At 35.5% G+C, this 18,973-nt stretch overlaps 2 protein-coding genes across 6 annotated transcripts in view; one reads left to right on the forward strand and one right to left on the reverse strand.

Annotated features, from left to right (window-relative positions):
• The window catches only part of CHRM5 (cholinergic receptor muscarinic 5), a 58,531-nt gene that overhangs the window by 24,231 nt on the left and 15,327 nt on the right, over positions 1-18,973 (reverse strand). For 2 of the 5 annotated variants that reach the window (XM_068946292.1, XM_068946293.1), the window contains 2 exons: positions 18,901-18,963; positions 10,313-10,373 (listed from right to left, as the gene is read on the reverse strand). The exons of 2 other annotated variants lie outside the window; for them this stretch is intronic. The gene's annotated coding sequence lies outside the window, so the exon portion shown is untranslated. The remainder of the gene's footprint in view (positions 1-10,312; positions 10,374-18,900; positions 18,964-18,973) is intronic. One more of the 5 variants, XM_009668824.2, reaches the window with a different exon arrangement.
• The window catches only part of AVEN (apoptosis and caspase activation inhibitor), a 112,723-nt gene that overhangs the window by 14,445 nt on the left and 79,305 nt on the right, over positions 1-18,973 (forward strand). Inside the window, exon 2 of the mRNA XM_068946294.1 lies at positions 9,855-10,035. Coding sequence (XP_068802395.1) covers positions 9,855-10,035 — 181 coding nt within the window. The remainder of the gene's footprint in view (positions 1-9,854; positions 10,036-18,973) is intronic.

The raw sequence follows: 18,973 nt of genomic DNA on the forward strand, positions 1-18,973 counted from the left end.
AACTAATATCACATAATTTCAAAAATGTGTGGTGGCTGGATCTAGCAGTTTGTTGATAGAAGGGCAGTAGAAGTATGAGGTTTTTCAATAGCATGTGAATTTACAACTATAAAATGGCAGTATGTTAACAATGAGAGATGAAAATCTTAGGCTGTGCTACTCATAGTGTTGCAGGCATAGTGAAAGGGAGGACAAAAGCAGAATGCTTTCATTTGACTTTCTTTATATAGTACACTTTTAGGGTTTTGAATTAGTAGAATATCTCCTTGTAGAGCTTTAACTTTCATCATGTGAAATATTTGGTATTTACAATATGCTGCTGCTATTATAGTTGCTCTGAAAAAGCGACAGATGTTAGGGTATTTTAATTTGAATTCAAGATAGAAGAATTCCCCACTGTGAACCAAACATCGATTCTTGTATACTGAACCTTTAAAACGATGCATTTCACATGCCTCACTGACTGCCTGCAAAAGTAGGTGAGAAAGGGGACTGAAAACAGTCACAAATGTTTTCAAATGGAAGCTGAAATTTTTACCAATCTACGTAAATGTTTTTTAGCAAAGGATTTTTTTTTTTATTTAAGAATATATAAAATCAGCAAAGAACACCTGTGTTTCCACATGTGTTATGTGTAATAGGAGTAGTAATGGAGAATCCACAATTCTGTAATGGAAATCAGAAAACAAAATTGGCTTTAGAAAAACAAGTTTAACGTTGCAGGAAATTAAAGCCTAGGATGTGGCTTACCAGTACAGTTAGCCAGTCTAGTGGATAACTGCTATCAGAAATGAAGGAAGGACCTGCTTCCCAGATCCCATGTTTTACATGTTCCCAGCCTTTCTCTCTATCCATTTATTTGTGCTTGTCTGCTTCTGCCATGAACTGATTTAGGGACTTAAAGGGGCAGAAGACTAATTCTAGGAAAAAGAGGAAAGTTACTGATTAATATTCTGCCAGTTCAGATGTCTGATTTCTAAAAATACTATTCTACTGGTGTCTTTTAGAATTTTTTTCTTCTTTAATTCTGCGCCAGTTAAAAATACAGCCGTATGGGTGATTATCACCAGTGTTTTCATATTCTGAAATCCAAAGAAAAATAGCGTCTTGATTCTGTTGTGCTTTATTTTTACAAAATAGATGCACTAAAAAGCAAACTTTTAAAACTGTTACTGAATATTATGCAATATATTTGAATTTAAAAATAGGAAATAGTTATCTCTTTACTCAAATATAAGGAGTTAGGAGAACTCTTCCATTTTTAACATACCACAGCTGAAATCTTTCAAGGATTTTTTTTTCTTTTCTTATTTTGGCACAAATTGATCGTGTGAGAAACTTAATGTCATGTATTTTTACTTCTATTAGAAACCTTGGAGCTTCTTCAACGTGTTGATTTTGAACTTTGTAGAGTAGGCAGTTGCTGGGTTTCTGAGTGTTTTTTTGTTTTGTTCTAAAACTGTATGTGTGTAGGGGGTTGTTAAATAAACATTAGACTTGTCTGTGTGACTGAGGCATTCTCTAAACTTTAGTAATTTGAGCAAGCTTTCTGAAGTTTGTGAAATAACCTTTGTGGATTAGGATTCAGGCATATTTTTCTTATGTTCTGCAGAGAGATTCACTTATAAATGAGCTTCTTATCCAGTTTGTCTTACTTTTATTTCATCATTGATATGGTTGCAGAAATAGAGAGCTTTTCAATACATATCAGTTTATAACCCAAATATGTTTACTGAGAGAGATTGTGTTGCTCACTGACTCGTGCGGACTAGCAAAAAAGCAATATCCTTTAAAAATGTCTGTCATTGAAGAGCTGAGAGGAATGTATGCCCTCAATAAACCTAGATTCCTGGAAGTCACCAAATTCTGCAGGAGCGTTCCTTACACGTTACTGTAGAAGCTGTTCGTGCAGTTGCTTTGGCAGTTTTGGAAAGTGCTAGAACAAAACAACAAAATGAAACGCTAAGAGTTAGCTGCAGTATTGGAGATTTTCAAGACCTAAATGGACAGAACCCTGAACTGCCTGGTCTGATGTCAGTTCTGAGCTTGCTTTGAGCCTGAGGAGGTTGGACAAGATGACCTCCTGCGGTCCCTTTCAGCTTGAATTATGCTGTGATTCTGTGACATTAGCACACCAGAAGTGAGTCCGTTTCTGGATACAGTCAATATCCGACACAGCTCAGAATATTTTTAACTCTTATTCAGGAGCTGCAGATGTGGTAAGAGCAAATAGCTTTCTGTAGAAATTTTCCTTAGCCGTTCCAGAATATTTCTTATAATTTGATTTTGGGATATGCCGTACGATATTCACATATGTATGCGGATCCATATGTATGGAATACGTACAAACCCTGCTTTTGTCAAAAAAAGCCTCTACTTCTATAGCCTCTACATAGGAACAATCAGTAAAAATGCTGTAATGCAGTATACTTATTCTGCAAGGTTTTACGGAAAACTGTTGCTTCTGCCAAGATTGAGGCTCTTTCTTTATGTTTACATTCATGCTTTTCATCTGAATGTTTGTAAGAAAAACATATTCTACTTTCTCAAGTTACTGACAGCTTGAAAGTAGTACAGCTGACAAGTTTTATGCAGGTTCATGCGACAATTTATATAAAAATTATTTGATGGGTTTATACAGTTGCCAGTAGCTTTCATGTAGTCATTTTGACTGAATTGAAGAAAAACAGTTGATTTATATGTTGATGTAAATGTTTGGGCTTGGAAAGTTTAAAAAACCAAAAGTCTCTTTCTCTAAAGACAGCAGCTGGACAAGCTGGTTGCTCCCAGTATGGCCCAACCGTGGGGATGGAAGGGAAAAGGACTACTTCTGGAGTTAATACAACTTCCTAATTCTCTGCTGAGTTTTCCAGTTAGTGTAGAACGAGTGCTGAAGCTATAATGATAGAGTTCTTATAACATACCCGCCATCAAATATCCTTCAATTTTTTGTTTTTAATCTCTATGACTTGGGCTAAATTTCAGCTGGTGATTTTGGAGCTTGGAAAAATCTGTATCTACATAATTCCCTAAATAAATACTTACTTGAGAGGCTTTACTGTGTTTCCAAGTCTAGTTTTAATGTTAGAGAATAGAGCTTTTGAGCGGTTTTTTTCCTTTGTATATACTCTGTTAGCCATTTTTCATTGCGTGATTTTTAACTGTATTTTCTCTATGAGTCAACAGTTCTCAAATAGGGACTTCAGGAGCTGCGGTACAAAACTTCTGTGGAGTGATGTAGAGGAGGAACCTGTAGCAGACGGTTAGTTTTCTCTCTCTGTGAGCCACCCCTGTGAAGGACCATGCTACTAATGGTGGGCTAATAGGTTACAGAGGAATTTCTGAGACAGCAGTGGAAAGTGAACATGAGAATTTATGGATTCTCTTCTGGTTCTGTTTACTTTTGTAATCTTTTTTTTTTTTTTTTTTTTTTTTTTTTTTTTTGCACTGTGAGCCTAAGGGGGAGATTTAGGTCATAATAGAAGCTGCTGTTCCAATTCAGTGAAGTGTAAAATTTGTTCAAATTGTGGCTGTGGCTTGTGGAAATACTAATAACGATCTGTGAAAAGGATGAAGTAGGACTTGTAACCTTCTGACTGTTGATCGTGTTACAATTATTCCTAAGACCAAAGAATATTTTATTAGAGAGGTTTCTCTGTTTAAGAAGTAGAGGAAAAAAGGAGGCTTTTTTATTTGAATTTTCAAAACAGTTACGATTATTTGCATCTCATAGATAGTATAGGCATAAACTTTGAAGAAAAATAACTTTTTACTTGTTAGTGTTATTAGACAGTTGTGATTATGAGGCCTATTGAAAACATTTCAGTATAGATATGCTCACAATTTTTTGCAGGTGTTGCTGAGTATTGCAAAATGTTTTTTTTGTCTCTGAAAGAAATTACGATTTATGATTTTTGAGTGAAATTTAAAAGTATCTTTCATTTACTTTTCTAAAATCTGCTTAAGAGTATGAAATGATAGTTTGGGGGATTGTATTCTGCTCTTACTCCATACTGACTTTATTTTGGTGTTGCTTTTATTAGCTTCTGTCACTGTTCTGATTTACTGTTTTTCCTATGTACACAAATTTATCATTAATATTCCCAGATAGACAGAACGATGTGTTGGCATGCTTCGTGAAATTTTCCCAAATAGTGGAGTATGTATGAAAAATACTGACAGAAATGTCTAGCTTGATAATTCTTAATTAGTTATTAGTATTTTTTTTTTTTTTTTTTACAAAACTGAATGCCTATTTGTCTATATCATTGTGGATTGCATTTTAAACTCCGTCACTGAATTTCACTGTCTGTGTCTTCATACAGAAGTGGAACTCTGAGTTTAATTTATGTTTAAATACTGGAATACTTTCAGATAATCTTCTGTATTATTTTATAGGAAGGGACCTCTTGATTCTAAATGCCTACAGGCTTGAGTCAGTATTGCTAAAATTGCTCCAGTACTTTGTCTTTTGTAAAATAATAGCTTGAATCTAAAGAACGTGTTTACAAATGCAGTTCTGCTTAGGTCTGCCATCATCCTGAATGTATATTCTGCTTTTCTCTAGTATACTATACTATTCATATCTTTAGCCCACTACATTTCCACTGCAATAATCCAGATAGTGTATACTTTTGCCCATTTCAGATGTAATGTCAATACATTTCTAATTGCTTGCCAGACAGAAAGGAGGGACAGAGATCTATGGGATATAAGTAAGTAAATATGGAAAGTCAGAATAACTTTTGTTAAAGACAATTACACTATCTTTAACTATCATAAGTTATAAGCCTATCAGTCATTGAGACAGAGAAAATTAAGCTGTTAGGGAATTCTCCTGTACATTTCTGGATTTAAGAAAAAAAATGTATTAAGCACAAAATGAAATCTTCTTGAGACTGTGTTTTTTTCATATTGTGCTAAGATAATTCTACAACTTTGAGCCATGAAATTAAAAGCAAATGTGTCTTTACAAGAGCAATATAAGTCATTGTATAACTGTAAACCTTTCACATTTCCACTTATGCTTGCCTAGAGGAACCACTCGAGTAATATCAGCCAATCTACCTTATAGTCACTTATGCAAGCCTCTGTATACAGACTTATTTTGTGAAACGTTTTAAAGTGTAAAGGACATGAACTACTTTGTTGCTTGTTTATAGTTTTTTTGGACCCTGTGACTTACAAGTTCTGTTCACGAGAACCTGACTTTGAAAAATGTGGCTCAGATTGGGGTGAAGTAAAGAGGAGAAATGGTCTCTGCCCAGATACCTTACAATTTTAAATATAAATGAGGAAAATAGATATATCTATTCATGACATGATAGCCTAGGTCAGGTTCAACCCATAGGATATTTTCATTTGTCTTGCTAGCGTTCTGCCCTGCGGAGAAGAGAAATTGTAATTGAGACAGTAGTTGGCCACAGCGTTGCGGCTCCTTCTAGGACGGAAGGAGGGAAGTGAGATACAAGTTTACTCACGAGAGTTGGTTTCTGCTCCTGCTGTTATTGAGGAAGAGGAACAAATGTGGGGAGTAGCAGTGGTTATCACTTTCTGTGAGTGGGCACTGTCTGTGAGTGGTATGCATTGCTGTGGCTAAGTATTTATTCTGGACTCGATGTGGATGGATAAGCTGTTGGTATGGCTAGGCCATAGTGGGTAAGTGTCCTTAATTAAAGAAGAGAAAGGATTAAGGAAATTTGTGCTTTTGAGAGGCATAACATTGAAAATGCGACAATGTAGGAATTACAGTAACAAGGGGAAAAAGTATTCAATCAATATGACCATAAAGGATTTGTAAAGATACGATGAGAAGTGTGTAAAATTTGATGCAGGAGAGAATGTTTAGCTGTACTGTTTCTAATAGATTAACAAAAAAGCTCGGAATGATGTTGACTGCATATATCCTGTAAAGAGATGTTTTCCAGAAGAGTACTAGGAGAAGTATTACAGAATAAATAAAAAAATTAAAAGAATCTAATAATACATAAGAGCTACATAAGGGGGAGGGACAGCACAGCTTCCCAAAGAAAGGTAAACTGAACGTATGTTGTTTCTGCAGTAACTGGGAGGAATGTAGCATGTTGTAGGTACCAGGAGAGATGAAATGCTTTAAACTTTTCTTACAGGGTTAATGGAACTGGATGGGAAGAGGGCTAGAAGCAACTTCCGTAGTTTCATAAATGTAGTAAATGCAATTTTACAAGGTCAGAATGGAAGTTCTCACTTTTAATACACATTCATTTTTTTAAAGGGCTGTGAGTTCAACAAGGCTTGTTGAGTGTGCACGTGTGCTTTATACGCTAGGAGTGACTACGCTTCCAAAGAAGAGTGGTTGAGTAATTGAAGCAGGATGTAATAGGTCACCTTTGTCCTTTCTCTACTAAGTACTTCAGCCTTGGTTTTATCCAAAACATTTTGAGTTCCAGGGAAGTGGAGAAGGCTGACCCTGGGGGAAACTGCCTGTTGAGAATAATGTTTCTTTCATTTTGACACAGTCATTCCTGAAAGGTATATCAACATGTTCCTCTCTATAAGAGAATAGTTAATATGAGTTAATAGACTGTTTTTTCTGTTTTGCTCTCAACTGCTATACCTTCGCAAACCCGTGTGCAAAATCTGTGGATAAAGGAGGGAATACTGAAATATCCTTTTACTGCAATAAAGACGTGGAGTCTTTGCAGTCATGTATAGTACACATTTTGCTCTCTTCAAAAGGAAACCAGGTTCATAGGTTCTGGTAAGGAATGAAAATTGATACTTGCCCAAACTGTGCAAGTTCCTGTGTACGTCTGAGGAAGCCTGGCTCTTTTTACCATTGTTTGAGGATTTTAATTGGCTTAGGTTTTGGACAGGACACAATGTTTATATTTTTTGCTCATCTGATGGATAAAACAGTCTGAAGGTTTTCTGATTTTTTTTTTTTTCCCCCCCAGCTGGGCTTTTGCGTACTGTCTCCAATTTCAAAATCAGAGAATCAAGAAAATTTTAGGGAGAACTTCAATGAAATGTTCAAATGGTGATGCATATAATACTGTCTGAAATAGAGGAACCAAAGATGAATGTTGTGCCTACTATGATATCATGGTTCATTACAGCACTGAAGAATAATGTGTAGAAAGAGCTCAAAATTGTTTGAAGGCATCAGGTTTTTTTCCTTACCTGAGTCATACTGCTTTAAAGGTTATATTTGAGTTGGCTTTTAAAAATTTGTTCCAGCTTGTATCATTTGTTATTTGATGGGAGGATTTTTTTTTTTCATTACATGCAGGACAGATGTCTGCTCTGCACTGATTTAGCCTCATCTCATTTTCAGTAAGGTATGATGACAATGGTAGTAACATATAGTTGACCTCAGTAGTCAGATAAGGGGGAAGTCACACAGAAAGCTTTATGTTTATTTATGTGATTTTGAAGTTGTTATGTTAGATAGTAGCTGGCTCATATGAGACAGTAGATGCAAATTATTTTCTGAAGCTTCACTGATCAGAAGAAAAGAATATTTTAGATATTTGATGTCACAATTTTAATGGTGGAAATGCATCTTTTAAGTTGTTTTGAGTGACAGATATTTAAATGTGATTCGTTGCAGACTGCATGGCAATGCATTTTGTGAAATCTTTGTTGAAACATTTTATTAGAAATGTAAGCAGGTTTGCATTTACAGTTTAATCATTTCAAAAGTAAATTTCAGGATAGTGTTTGGGAAACTAGGCTGCATAGCTCCCATTAACACTCCTGAGAATTTGTGATTTGTTTCTTAAAGTTCAAGTTGACAGTTTAACTGCTAAGAAATGTAGTTTCCTTGAAGTGCTCTGTATAACATAGCTAATGGCAAAATGTGAAAAGAATTTCATCCAGTATTATTTCACATTTAAGCAAAAACATTTGAATCCATATCAGTTTACTAGAAGCTGATTAAAATAAGCTGATATTCCTGTTCTGTTTATTATGCTGATGGCTGAAAGGAGTAAATGCTACAGACAGGTCTATAGGAGGTAATTAGCCATAGTGCCATAATTGCTTAAGGTGATTCTGATCCTTATGAAAATTTTTGGAATTTCTTAGAAACAAAAGAAAATACAACATAAATGTGCTCATATATCACTATTCTTCCTTTGGCATATAAATTATATCACCTCCAAGTTATTTTGGGGACTGAATTCCTCTAGGCTTGCTGGATCGTAGCAAATCATTCAATTTGTAGGAGAAAAAAACAACAAACAAGTTGATTCTTATTTTCAGATAAATGGTTTGGTCTTTGTCTTGTGGAAACTACAGCTCTGGCTCAGTTCCCAATAATAGAGAGTTCTGACTTTATCTTCCTCAGTTATGCAACCACTTGTCTACAACAACCATTTCAGTGTATTTATCTGATGTATAGAAAGAAAAGAGAATTTACCTAAAAAAAAAAAAAAAAAATACTACACAGAACTACTGAGAATGCACCATTTTTTTTCTTCTGTTGTCAGCTATTTTGATAACATGTGATAGATTTATAATTGCAGTAGGTTTTTAACCTCTTTTTCTACTCTTTGATGATTTTACCATTCCTTAATGGTGTTCCTGACCAGGACTCCTAAACAGTGGTGAGAGAAGCTTGTTTTATGAATGTTGGGGGATTATTTTTCTTGGCAAGTTATTATTCTAATTCTAACTTTGTTACTTGTATGATATGCTGGGCAGTTATTTTGAGACAGTTTTGGGAGAATCTGATTTCCCACAGTCATGTTTAAAAATGCTGTGCTCTTCAGTGGACATATGTATAAAAGGCATAAACCTGTTTTTCCCTCATTGATTCTTGATTTTTTGTGAGTTTTTTTCCTTTCAGAGGCATCACTGCTACTTTTGGTCATTTTTAATACATTTTCAAAACTGAGGAGCAGTAGGGCTCCGCTTTCCCTGAACTGTTGCTTCCTAAATATGCTTTCTGAGTCAGTTGTCTTTTTTATGATGTACTCGCATGTAAATGTGGTGTTTGCAATAAGGATTTATTTGGTGTCGGTAGAAGTTTTTCTGTTGAATGATTGAATGCTTAAGGAACGTCGAAAACCAAACAATTTGTCCTTGTCTAGCCAAGCCAAACTGTAACTGTGAAACTTTCTACGGAGTCAAGACTGATGGCTCAAGGAAAGCTTTCTGTGACCCAGTTGTTGAGTACTTGGGGCCATTGCCTGTTTTGCTTGAATCTTAAGCTGGCTCTGCTGTGAGTTCTCCTTTGGCCTTCGAACTTTTCTGAAGAGTGTGGACTGGTAGATTGACTGCCAGCAGTCTATTTCGTTTTTCTATGTGTATTTCATTAAAAAGACTTTGATGGAGGAAGTGAATTTGTTGAATTGCTTCATATTACTTAAGAGTATTTAGTTGGTTATAATGTAAATCTCTATGCAGATCGCTCTTCTGTGATGTTTTTTGGCGGTATTTATGTTGTCTTTTTTTCTATTCTGTTTGACAAACACCAGTTCTTTCAGTTATCCCCTGTGTCACTGCAACCCTTGTACAGAGGTACTGCTATTAAATTCTTAGTTGTGCCCCACGCATTGCTCATTATCAGGAAGGAAGCTGTTCGCTTTGGGCTTCCAGAATGGGAGGGAAACCACTGCATTGGGCATCAGTGTCACTGAGTAGGCCGACCCCTGTAAGAACTGAAGTTTCAGTAGGTATTTTAATAATGAGCTATATACAGTTCAGGAAGGTGGTAGCACCTAAGGTAAAGTTTTCATTGCATGGCTACTGATTCAGGCTTATTTGTCTTTCTGGGCTTTGATTCTGTGATTGGGGTTGTCTGACTATTTAAATACTGAGTTAAATGCTGTTGAGTTGCAGTGGCTAAACTGTCTGTTTAAATGTCACAGGTAGAGGATGGTGATGATGACGAATCACGAGAGGAAGAAGAGAAGGAAGAGCTGAAAAGCTATTCAAGAAGAAAGATTGTTTCCAACTGGAGCCGCTATGAGGATGCAGAAAAAGAGGGACAGAATGAAAGTACAGAGTCACAGAGAGGAACAGACTACAGTGTTTTGCTTAGCTCTGCAGGTAAGCATTTTGTGTTCTGTATACAGGTTTTCGGTTTTGCATTTTGAAACTTTATGTAGTTCTGGCTGTTTGTGATCCTGAAACAGGACCCTAGAATACTGTTTCTCTCTGTGAGAGTAAATATGCCACTGACTGTTTGGGAGAGTTTAGAGTCTTCATGGGAGCAACCATGTCACATACACGTTGCACCAAGCCATAGTCTATTGGGGAGTGAAGAGGGCTGCTGCCTTTATAGCCTTATAAAACTACGTAGGGCTCTGAGTATGTTTCCACTTACTTTGAGCCTATTCTTGCCGATAATGAATTTCTTACTGACCTTGAAGTCATTGAGTTGTTTTCTGAAAACAAAAAAGATTGTTAGTACAACTCAAACAGCTGCTAGCTGTTGATTGTTTTGACAGTGATTTGTAATCAGCACTGTACAAATCTTTCACATGAACAGCAAATTTTGATCTCTTTGATAACAAAGATCAGTTGTTTTTCCATCTTTAAAGGGCATACTAGAAGAAACAGGAGGAAGGATAGACTTCACTTTTTTTTTTAACTACACAGAAATAGGGCTGTTGTGCAAAAAAGTGTTACCTAAGACTATTTTATAAAGTGTTGATGTATGCCATTGTGTTAGAAGACTATTCTGCAAAAAGCTACAAGCAATCTCTTACGATTTTTTTTGTGCACCCTGCGAGCTCTGATACCGATCAGATGTAAATGTTTGGAATTTTCAGTCACAGCTTACAAGGAGAAGTTGGGAATTATCTATAGTAAAGAAGCAAGGACCAGAGCTTTACATCTGTGTGCCAAAATCAGTTTCTGAAGTTGTTTTGCTTAAGCACTGTGGATTGGGCCCAAATCATCAGTTTTGATCATAGGATCGTAAGATGTATATTGACTTCGCCGAATGGTATGTCTGCATGATAAATGGTGCTGGAGTCAAGAAACATGCCTGGTATGGACCTCAGAATCAGATAGGTGAGACTTTCTGGAGAGCAAATAGGTTTCACAAATCAAAACTTGTTTTGAAAACAAAACAAAACAAAACAAGAAGCCTGCCTTGCATTGCATGTTGCCATGGAGTTTGAATATCTCAAACTTTATACATAGCCTTCAAAACATCTTTGAAATGCTCTGAGGAATAGTGCTTTTGAACTGAGAATATAAGAGAATACTATATATTTCTACCAACTTGTATTTCTGGTAAGTTGTACTCCTAACGGTTATTACCAACCCATTTATTGTCTTTGCAGATTCTCTTGATGCCTAAAATGAAAATATTGTTAGTAGTCCTATCAGTTCTTAATTTTAAGTCTTTCATTTAAAATGTTCATTAATTTGTTTTAGGGCATATTGTGATTGGTTTTGGCATTAAAATAAACAGATAAGAAACAGCAATGAAATAAACTATTTTCTTTAGCAGATAGGGGAAAAAGTAACTTCTAAACAGTAATACAGATTTCTTGGAGTCACACAGAAAAGTGGGGGATGAGGGGAAAGAATCATATTTTGGTCTTCTCAACTTGCTGTACCTTTGATTTTAAAAAAAGAAAAGAAATGCTCCAGGTTGGCTTAACCTTTTTTTCAAAGTAAAATAATGTGTTGACATAACGACTATGATCTCATTCTTACCACAGTGTCATTGTTAATATCCAACAATTTGTGTTGTTGAAAATTACAATTTCAGTAAGCCCAGGTGGTTTAAAAATGTTGTGTTTATAGGATAGTAAATATGTATACAGGAAAACTGACTGAAGTAGAAACTTACACTGCTTGTTTTATGTCTGTTTAAAATGAGAGTTGAGTGCCAGCCCTTCTGCATAGCCCTGGTAATGATCTCCAGCAATTTTTCCTACTGTCTGATCTTCTTGTAGTCCTTTGCACTCTGATTTTTTTTTCATTATTTTGCTGCTCTTAATACAATGTGTATAGTATTTTCAGTATGTGAGAATTTCCAGTGCAAGTTTTAAAACTTACACTAATCAATAACTGTCTGTAAAGCTTCAAATGATCGCTACTCTCTCATTAACAGTAGGAAAGCTAGGAGAAAAATGAATAAAGGCTTTCTGTTGTTTAAAAATCTGACTTAGTCTATGGAGAATAGATTTCTTTGATCTTTAAAGTTTTATCTGTTATAAATGCTCTTTTAGAATTTTTAGAATTATCTTTGTATTTTAATATAAAATTAAATTTTAGAGTATTACCTACTTACAGTACATTTTTTAAATTTTCATTTAGCTGTGCTGGAATCTTTTCAAAAATATTAGAATTATACGTTAGTCTACCATAGCTTTGAGACAGATTTTGATGTAATCAACTTTTGAGAGATGCTTGCTAGTAGCAGAAGGTTCGCTGACAGTATTAAACAGAAATAAGTAAAATCATAGGTGCATGTGATGAGTTGTTTTCGGTCTCAGCATTATGAAGAGATGTTGCTTGTGCTGGGCAAATTCATTTCTTCCCATCTCTTTTGTTTACATTTCAACTAATTTAACAGAGAAGCATTAATGAAGTGTTGTGAAAATATGGAAAAATTAGTGGAGTTGCACAGTGGCAAATATGGGTGTTTATGTTTTGCATAAAGCTAAATGTCCCTTTGGTTCACCTATCAGTATCTGTAGTACAGCTGTAAGTCTTACTGTGGTCTGATCTTGCTTTCTTGCTGTTATTTGGAGTCCTTTGGCTTTTGGATCTGGACTATAAAGGAACAAAAAAGAGGTAGAGTTTACTCCCATATTTTATGTATTCATTTTGAGGACTGTTGGAATGGTGTAGGAACAATCTCAGTAGGCGATAGGTCTGAGCCAAATGCCTGAGTTTACTGTCATTGGCCTTGTGCACTTGGAAGAGAATCCAGGACGACATATTTCAATTGATTGTATTTATTTTAAGAATAAGTGTCTGTTCTGTCTCCTGTCATACCTCTCTGTAAAACTGACGATGTTTTGTAAGTAGGCCCAGTGCGTCCATGTGGATTGAGATTGTCATCAGTATTTGTAAAATGTTTAATTTTTTTTGTGGTGTTCTTAATGAGCTTAGGTTACCAGTTATTATGAAGTACTGAATAAGTATGTATTTTTATCCCCTGAGTAGAAACAAAGCTTTCATTCTTTGAAACAATTTACAGTTAGAAATACATTATTCAAAATCTATGCGTCTTCCAAAAATAAAATAATTGTTTGAGTAGCAGAGCTGTGCTCTGACACACACAGTTTAAATGCCAGGTGTGTTTTTGTTTCAGTAGAAACTCATGTTGATATCTATACTTTGCTAACACTAACTTTTTGTTTTAATTTTTCTAGTGGTTTTAGTGGTTATGTTAGTCTAGATGCATCTTTTTTTGTTTCCTTTTTTTAAACTTCATAGTCTGGCTCGAAATGAGAATTTTTTCTGAAGTCCTTTGTTTTACATTCACATGGCTTGAAGAAAATGATTGTGAATATGTTAACTAGAACAGGAAGATGAAACAATAGAAACAATTATAAAGGGGAAAATACAGTGAACGTTCCTATATGCTTTTGAATAGGAGTAATAACTGAAAGACTGATTACTGATCATCTTTGTTTATTACTATACTCTGAATTAGAATGGTTTTAAAGTTGATATTTCAGATTTCATTGCCAAGAACTCGTACAGTTTGTACCAGACCAAAATATAACATTTCATCTATCAGTCTTTGTTTGCATCGTTCTGCTTGCATACAGATAATATCTGGACAGGGAGCAGATCATTAAATGTGTTTGATAAATACTGTGGAAAATTCATTTTAAAACAGTGAACCTTCATTCTTCTTAGAATTAGAAATGCAGTTCTCACTTGCTAGCTAATACAAGCTGCTGAATCTGCAGTGTAGATAACATTGTGTAGATACTGGTGGATGAACAAAATCATGCTTGGCTGAAGTAGAAAGAAAACGTGTATCATTCTGAAATGAACGCTTCCAAAAACATGGAACGTGAACTCACACTGTGGTAAGACTTCTTGTGGTTAACTCTTTCTGTGTCATTCATAATATGCCTGCGTTGCTAGATCTGCTTTTTTCCTCCTTCGTAGCCAGGCTATAAATCATTCTGAATAATAGGTTTTTTCCTCACCATAAGCAGGTGAATAGTCAGAACTCTTCCAGAATGAAAAGATGAGCTGTTGCAAAAGTACTAGAGTTGATGTAAAAGAGCGGAAGTGTTGAAGGGAATTCTGAGTTGGTCTCAGGCTGGATTGAAGACCTACAGCAGGCGCAGTGCTGAGTTGGAGTTGGATTGGAGCTGGCATGTGGAATGGCTTGCCTGATACGGGGTGTGTGAATATAAAAGTTGTTGAAGTTCAGAATTTATCTGAGAAAGAGGGAAGCTTGTATGTGTAGTTACTGTAGTAGAAAATGTCACCCTTTTCTTTCTTATTCCATATAGGAAGTGGGTAGTTAAGCTACCTTAGGAAGGGAAGCATTACTGAGTTTGAGGGTGAAGAATGTGGTTAATCTAGTTCCTTGCATTTGCAACATTAGTAATTTTAAAATAATTTGTCATGTGATGGGGAGAAAAATCACATGTAAAGGACAGTATACGTGAAAGTACAGTTTGACACGAACACAGAAACAGCATCAGGTTTCTGAAACTGCGGGTTGTATTGGTTGTTATTTTTAACTTGTGATTAATCCTGTAATATCAGAGCCAGTGTTCTGTCATTTTAAGTAAGATTCTGCTTTGTGTCATACCTTGTGACTTTCCTTGACTCCAGTTATTGCAAGTCCAATATGCTGTGGTTCACTTCTCATCTTTTTCAGATACCAATAAAGTTAGCTGTCCCTGGTCTCAAAAAAAGGATTGTTAAACCGTTTTGACTCAATTGAGATATCTGGTCTAGCACTTCAGAGTTCATTAATTTGTTGCACAATTGAACAAGTTGATTCTGAGAATTGTTTGCATTTGTTACTGATAGAAAAACTGGATAGCGTTAGAATTTGAAATAGCTTGATACTTTATTTCTAAAAATGACTCAATGAAAACTTGGGATGTCAGTGTTTGCTAGCTAATTAAAAAGGGACTTAAGGAAAAAAACATCCCTTGGATTAGAAAGGTGGTACTGGTTACTGTCTTACATGTTAAATCTCTCCCTTTTGTGTTGAGTTCTGCAGATAATGATTTCAAGCATGAAATGAAAGCTTTTCTCCCTTACTTCTTGGGTTTAAGAGCATTATTTCAATAGAATTTGTTTTGTACTTGTGATCTTCTTAATTCTCTCTGATTGTATAGGTTTTTATTTATAGACATATATAGTCCATTAATTTAAATACTGCCCTTCTTCCCTTTTGCCCATATAAAAATATTTCTCTTGTATGTAATTTAAAATATTCCTCCAGCTTTATGGCAGAGATGTAATATATTTATTTTATAATCAGGAATGTCTTCAGCCTTTGTGCTGTTCCTACTGGTAGCCTTTTAGACTTAATTTTTTTGTATGTTAATTAATTCAAACTGACTGTAAAGCAACATGGCTGTAAAGCAAGATTGTCTCTTGTAAAGTTATCTTTTAACAAACATTCATAGCCACTTGATTTTTTTTTCTTTTTGAAGTGTTGCATGCTCTTGCTCTTGTGCTTAGTTTCTTTGGCTTATGTGTGAAAACTGAAAACGTAGTGATATTTTTGGTGATCTGAGAAGAAGCTTGCATCTCCATCTTATCTGATAATTTTGAATTTTCTTAGGATATTGGTGTTTTGCATTCTAATGTTGCACAGTAGTGATCCAATGCAGTCGCAACAAACCACTACAGGAGTTCTAGAGAGGGAATGGAGGTAGAAATTGCTGCTTTTCATCACTGCAGAAGCTTAGAAGGATCTTGCAACTTATTGTAATATGCAGTAATGTAATTAATGTAACCAGTTAGGAATCTAGTGGCAAAACCTTGGATAGAAAACTGTTCTCCTATGTAGTATTTAAGTGCCATAATATTGAAAGCAGGGTCCTACAGAGAATGTTCTCTTTCAAAATACACCTTGGATTAATTCCCTGAAAAAGTCCTGTTAATTGAACAAGGTAGGATACCAAAGATAGTTTGGGATCGCACAGTGGTAATGACAGGAAATTAAGGCTAATAGAAAAACTTAAACAGAGATATTTGTGACTTCCAGGGAATTAAGTTTCTAAACTTGATATTTCTTTAAAATTTTTATAAATATGATTCTGCATGTAATTTGCTAGTTTGAAACAACACATTAGTCAATCCCAGTTTATTCTTTCAAGCTTCCAGTTCTAGTCTCCACTTCAGGCTGTTTTCTCTGCCTTCTCTCCACACTCTTTATCAAGAGTGCTCCAAATCCTATTCACTTACCTAATAGCATTAACTGGAATGCCTCTCTATTCAACTGTTAAAGAGATATTGGCATCAGTGGGATTGCTATATGTATGAAAGATGACACTTTCTATTCAGTGTTGAGTCAGACTCCTGCTAAATGCAGACTTTTTTTATGGGGCTCTTCACTGGCTCTTCACTAATAACCAAAGGTTAGAGAAAACTTAATTCAGTTGCTTTATGGGACTGGCACTTGCATTCAGATCACATAGAGCAGCTCACTGAGGTTGAATTCTTTGGGGACTAATTGTTAAGCTCCAGCAAATCTTGTCACTAAATATTTACAAACTCAGTTTTCTTGAAGCTTATAGCTCAGCCAAATCTGGGCAGATTTTTCACAAAATGAGAAAGTATACATCTCAAAAAGATTTTCAAGCCTGATTTCAAGTTGCTAATTCAAGGCACGAAAGTAGTTACAGTTTTCCAAAGGAAGAGCTTACAAGGGCCTCTCGAATGAGAGCTTTTGTCCCAGGTTCTTCCATGGCAGAAAAATGTTGCAGCCATTATAGGACTTTTTTAAAGGTGCTTGTGGGAGGAGGGTGAATAAAAATTACCTGGAGCAAATGCTTAACATGGAAAATTTCAGACTGAGTAGGTAAACTTTTAAGCAGCTGAAAACGATCTTAAGCAAGAACTGTCGGGTGGCTTTGGTAATAGCTGATGTTACCAGCCTCACAGAACTGCTTTGCTAGGGATTATTCTGTTTGTTTATCGAGTAAGGTGATAATTTAGTTCTTATCTCTCTTTCTTTACTTTTTTAGTAATTTCAGATCATCTTTTTGTTAGAAGATGTGTTTGTACGTGTATATAAAATTATATATATATTTTAATTAAAGTTGAAAAAAGCAAAGCAAACTATTTTCTGTATTGCTTTTGACATCTAGCTGCTGTAAACTACAAGTCCATTGTGAAGCCTACAGGGAATATATCTGGAATCAATTTAGTAAAAATGCTACTGAAGCGTAAAGAACAAGAGAAGTGGAAGTGATAGGATAACCTTACTTTGCCAGAAGAATCTTACCATATTTGAAGAGCTGTCCTCAATTCTTTGACTCATCAGTGTTAAGTGCCCCAAAATAGATTTCAGTCTTTCCTTAGGTTTTGGTTGTGAATAGATACTTTAGGTTTAAAAATATGATGCTAAAATCTCATTACAGAGCTGATCAAGGACTGTTCAATTTTCTTTCTACATGTTAGGCATTACCACTACAGAAAAAGCTGCCAATATACGTATTGCAGTAGCAGCATGCTGGGTTGCAGGGTGATAGGTATCAAGGTGAAAAATATGATTTTGGACATGAATTTCTTCCTCTTTTTATTTTGGCCATGGCTGGATGATTCTGGTGACCTTAAGAGGCAAGGAAAAGAGAAGATGTGTAGTTCAGATTGGCAGAATGGTTTTGGTGTTGTAAGAACGCGTATAATTTATGTAGGTCCTTAGCACTTGAATACTAAAATAAATGTGGAATAACAATCAAAAGAGCAGTTCCTGGAGCGTAATAGTAACAAATGGTAAGTGCAGGAATTGTAAGGTAGCAGTGCTTTCCATTCCCTAAAACACTGGGGTTTTTTTTGTCTTTTTGACCTCTTGCTTTTGAGCCTTTCTGAGTAATTTTGAAGAGTGTATTGCATTGTATCATTGCATTTTTGTCATCTTCATGGTTGATATATGCATGTTAATATGAGGATGAATTAGCAGCATGCGGAAGACTGGATGTCTTGGAAAAGCTGAAAAGATAAACTTTGGGAGCGAGGCTTGTGCTTAAAGTGAGGATATACTGACAGAGACAGAAAAAACTGTAAGGTGAAGAGCAGTTTTCTTATTTCCATGTAAATACTGTTCAAGCAAAGAAGAACAGAAACGGCAAGGGCATGTTTATGATGCTAAAAAAGGATCCTTTGAGCTTTTAAAACTCTAGAGAACAGTTGAAAATCAGTTATTTTTACAGAACTGCCTAACTTGTTGATATGGATTATTGTAGTATATATATCAGGGCTTCCATGCTCCAGTGGTGTTTGTTTCCCAAGTTCAACTTACTGTTGTTTTGTATGCTTGCTCTGTGGAATTGTTTATGCCCATATGTCTACACATAAGCTTTCTTTTCTGGAAGACACTCAGGTTTTCCACTTCGTTTTTCTACTTGAGCAATTTTACTCATTGATCAGCAGATCCTCAAATAGGAAAAATAAGATGGGAAAAATCTGATATTTTGTACCATGGATAATATTCCTTGTTCATTTTCATGAAACTTGGGCAGAACACAATTTGCTCTGATTTCATTTTAAAAATATATGTATTATTAATATAACTCTTAGAGGTTAAAAAGTTGCTTTGGTCCCCTTCCACCCCCTTCTTGTGCCAATAAAGCAGGCAGAGATGTATCAGCGTAGAGAGGCTCACAGAGCTCTCCTCTTTAAAGGAGAGATTTTTAGAAAAAGTATAAATATACTTATTTTAACATGCAGGTATGCTCCCCGTTCTCCTGTTGGATTCAGCAAAATAGATGCGTAAAATCCCCAACTCACAGGTGCTGGTACAGTGTAAACTGATGTCACGTTGCATCTCTGTTTCTTCTGCCATTGAGATATCTAAAGTAAT

The sequence above is a fragment of the Struthio camelus genome, chromosome 5 (assembly GCF_040807025.1).
Source record: "Struthio camelus isolate bStrCam1 chromosome 5, bStrCam1.hap1, whole genome shotgun sequence".
Classification (NCBI taxonomy): domain Eukaryota; kingdom Metazoa; phylum Chordata; class Aves; order Struthioniformes; family Struthionidae; genus Struthio; species Struthio camelus.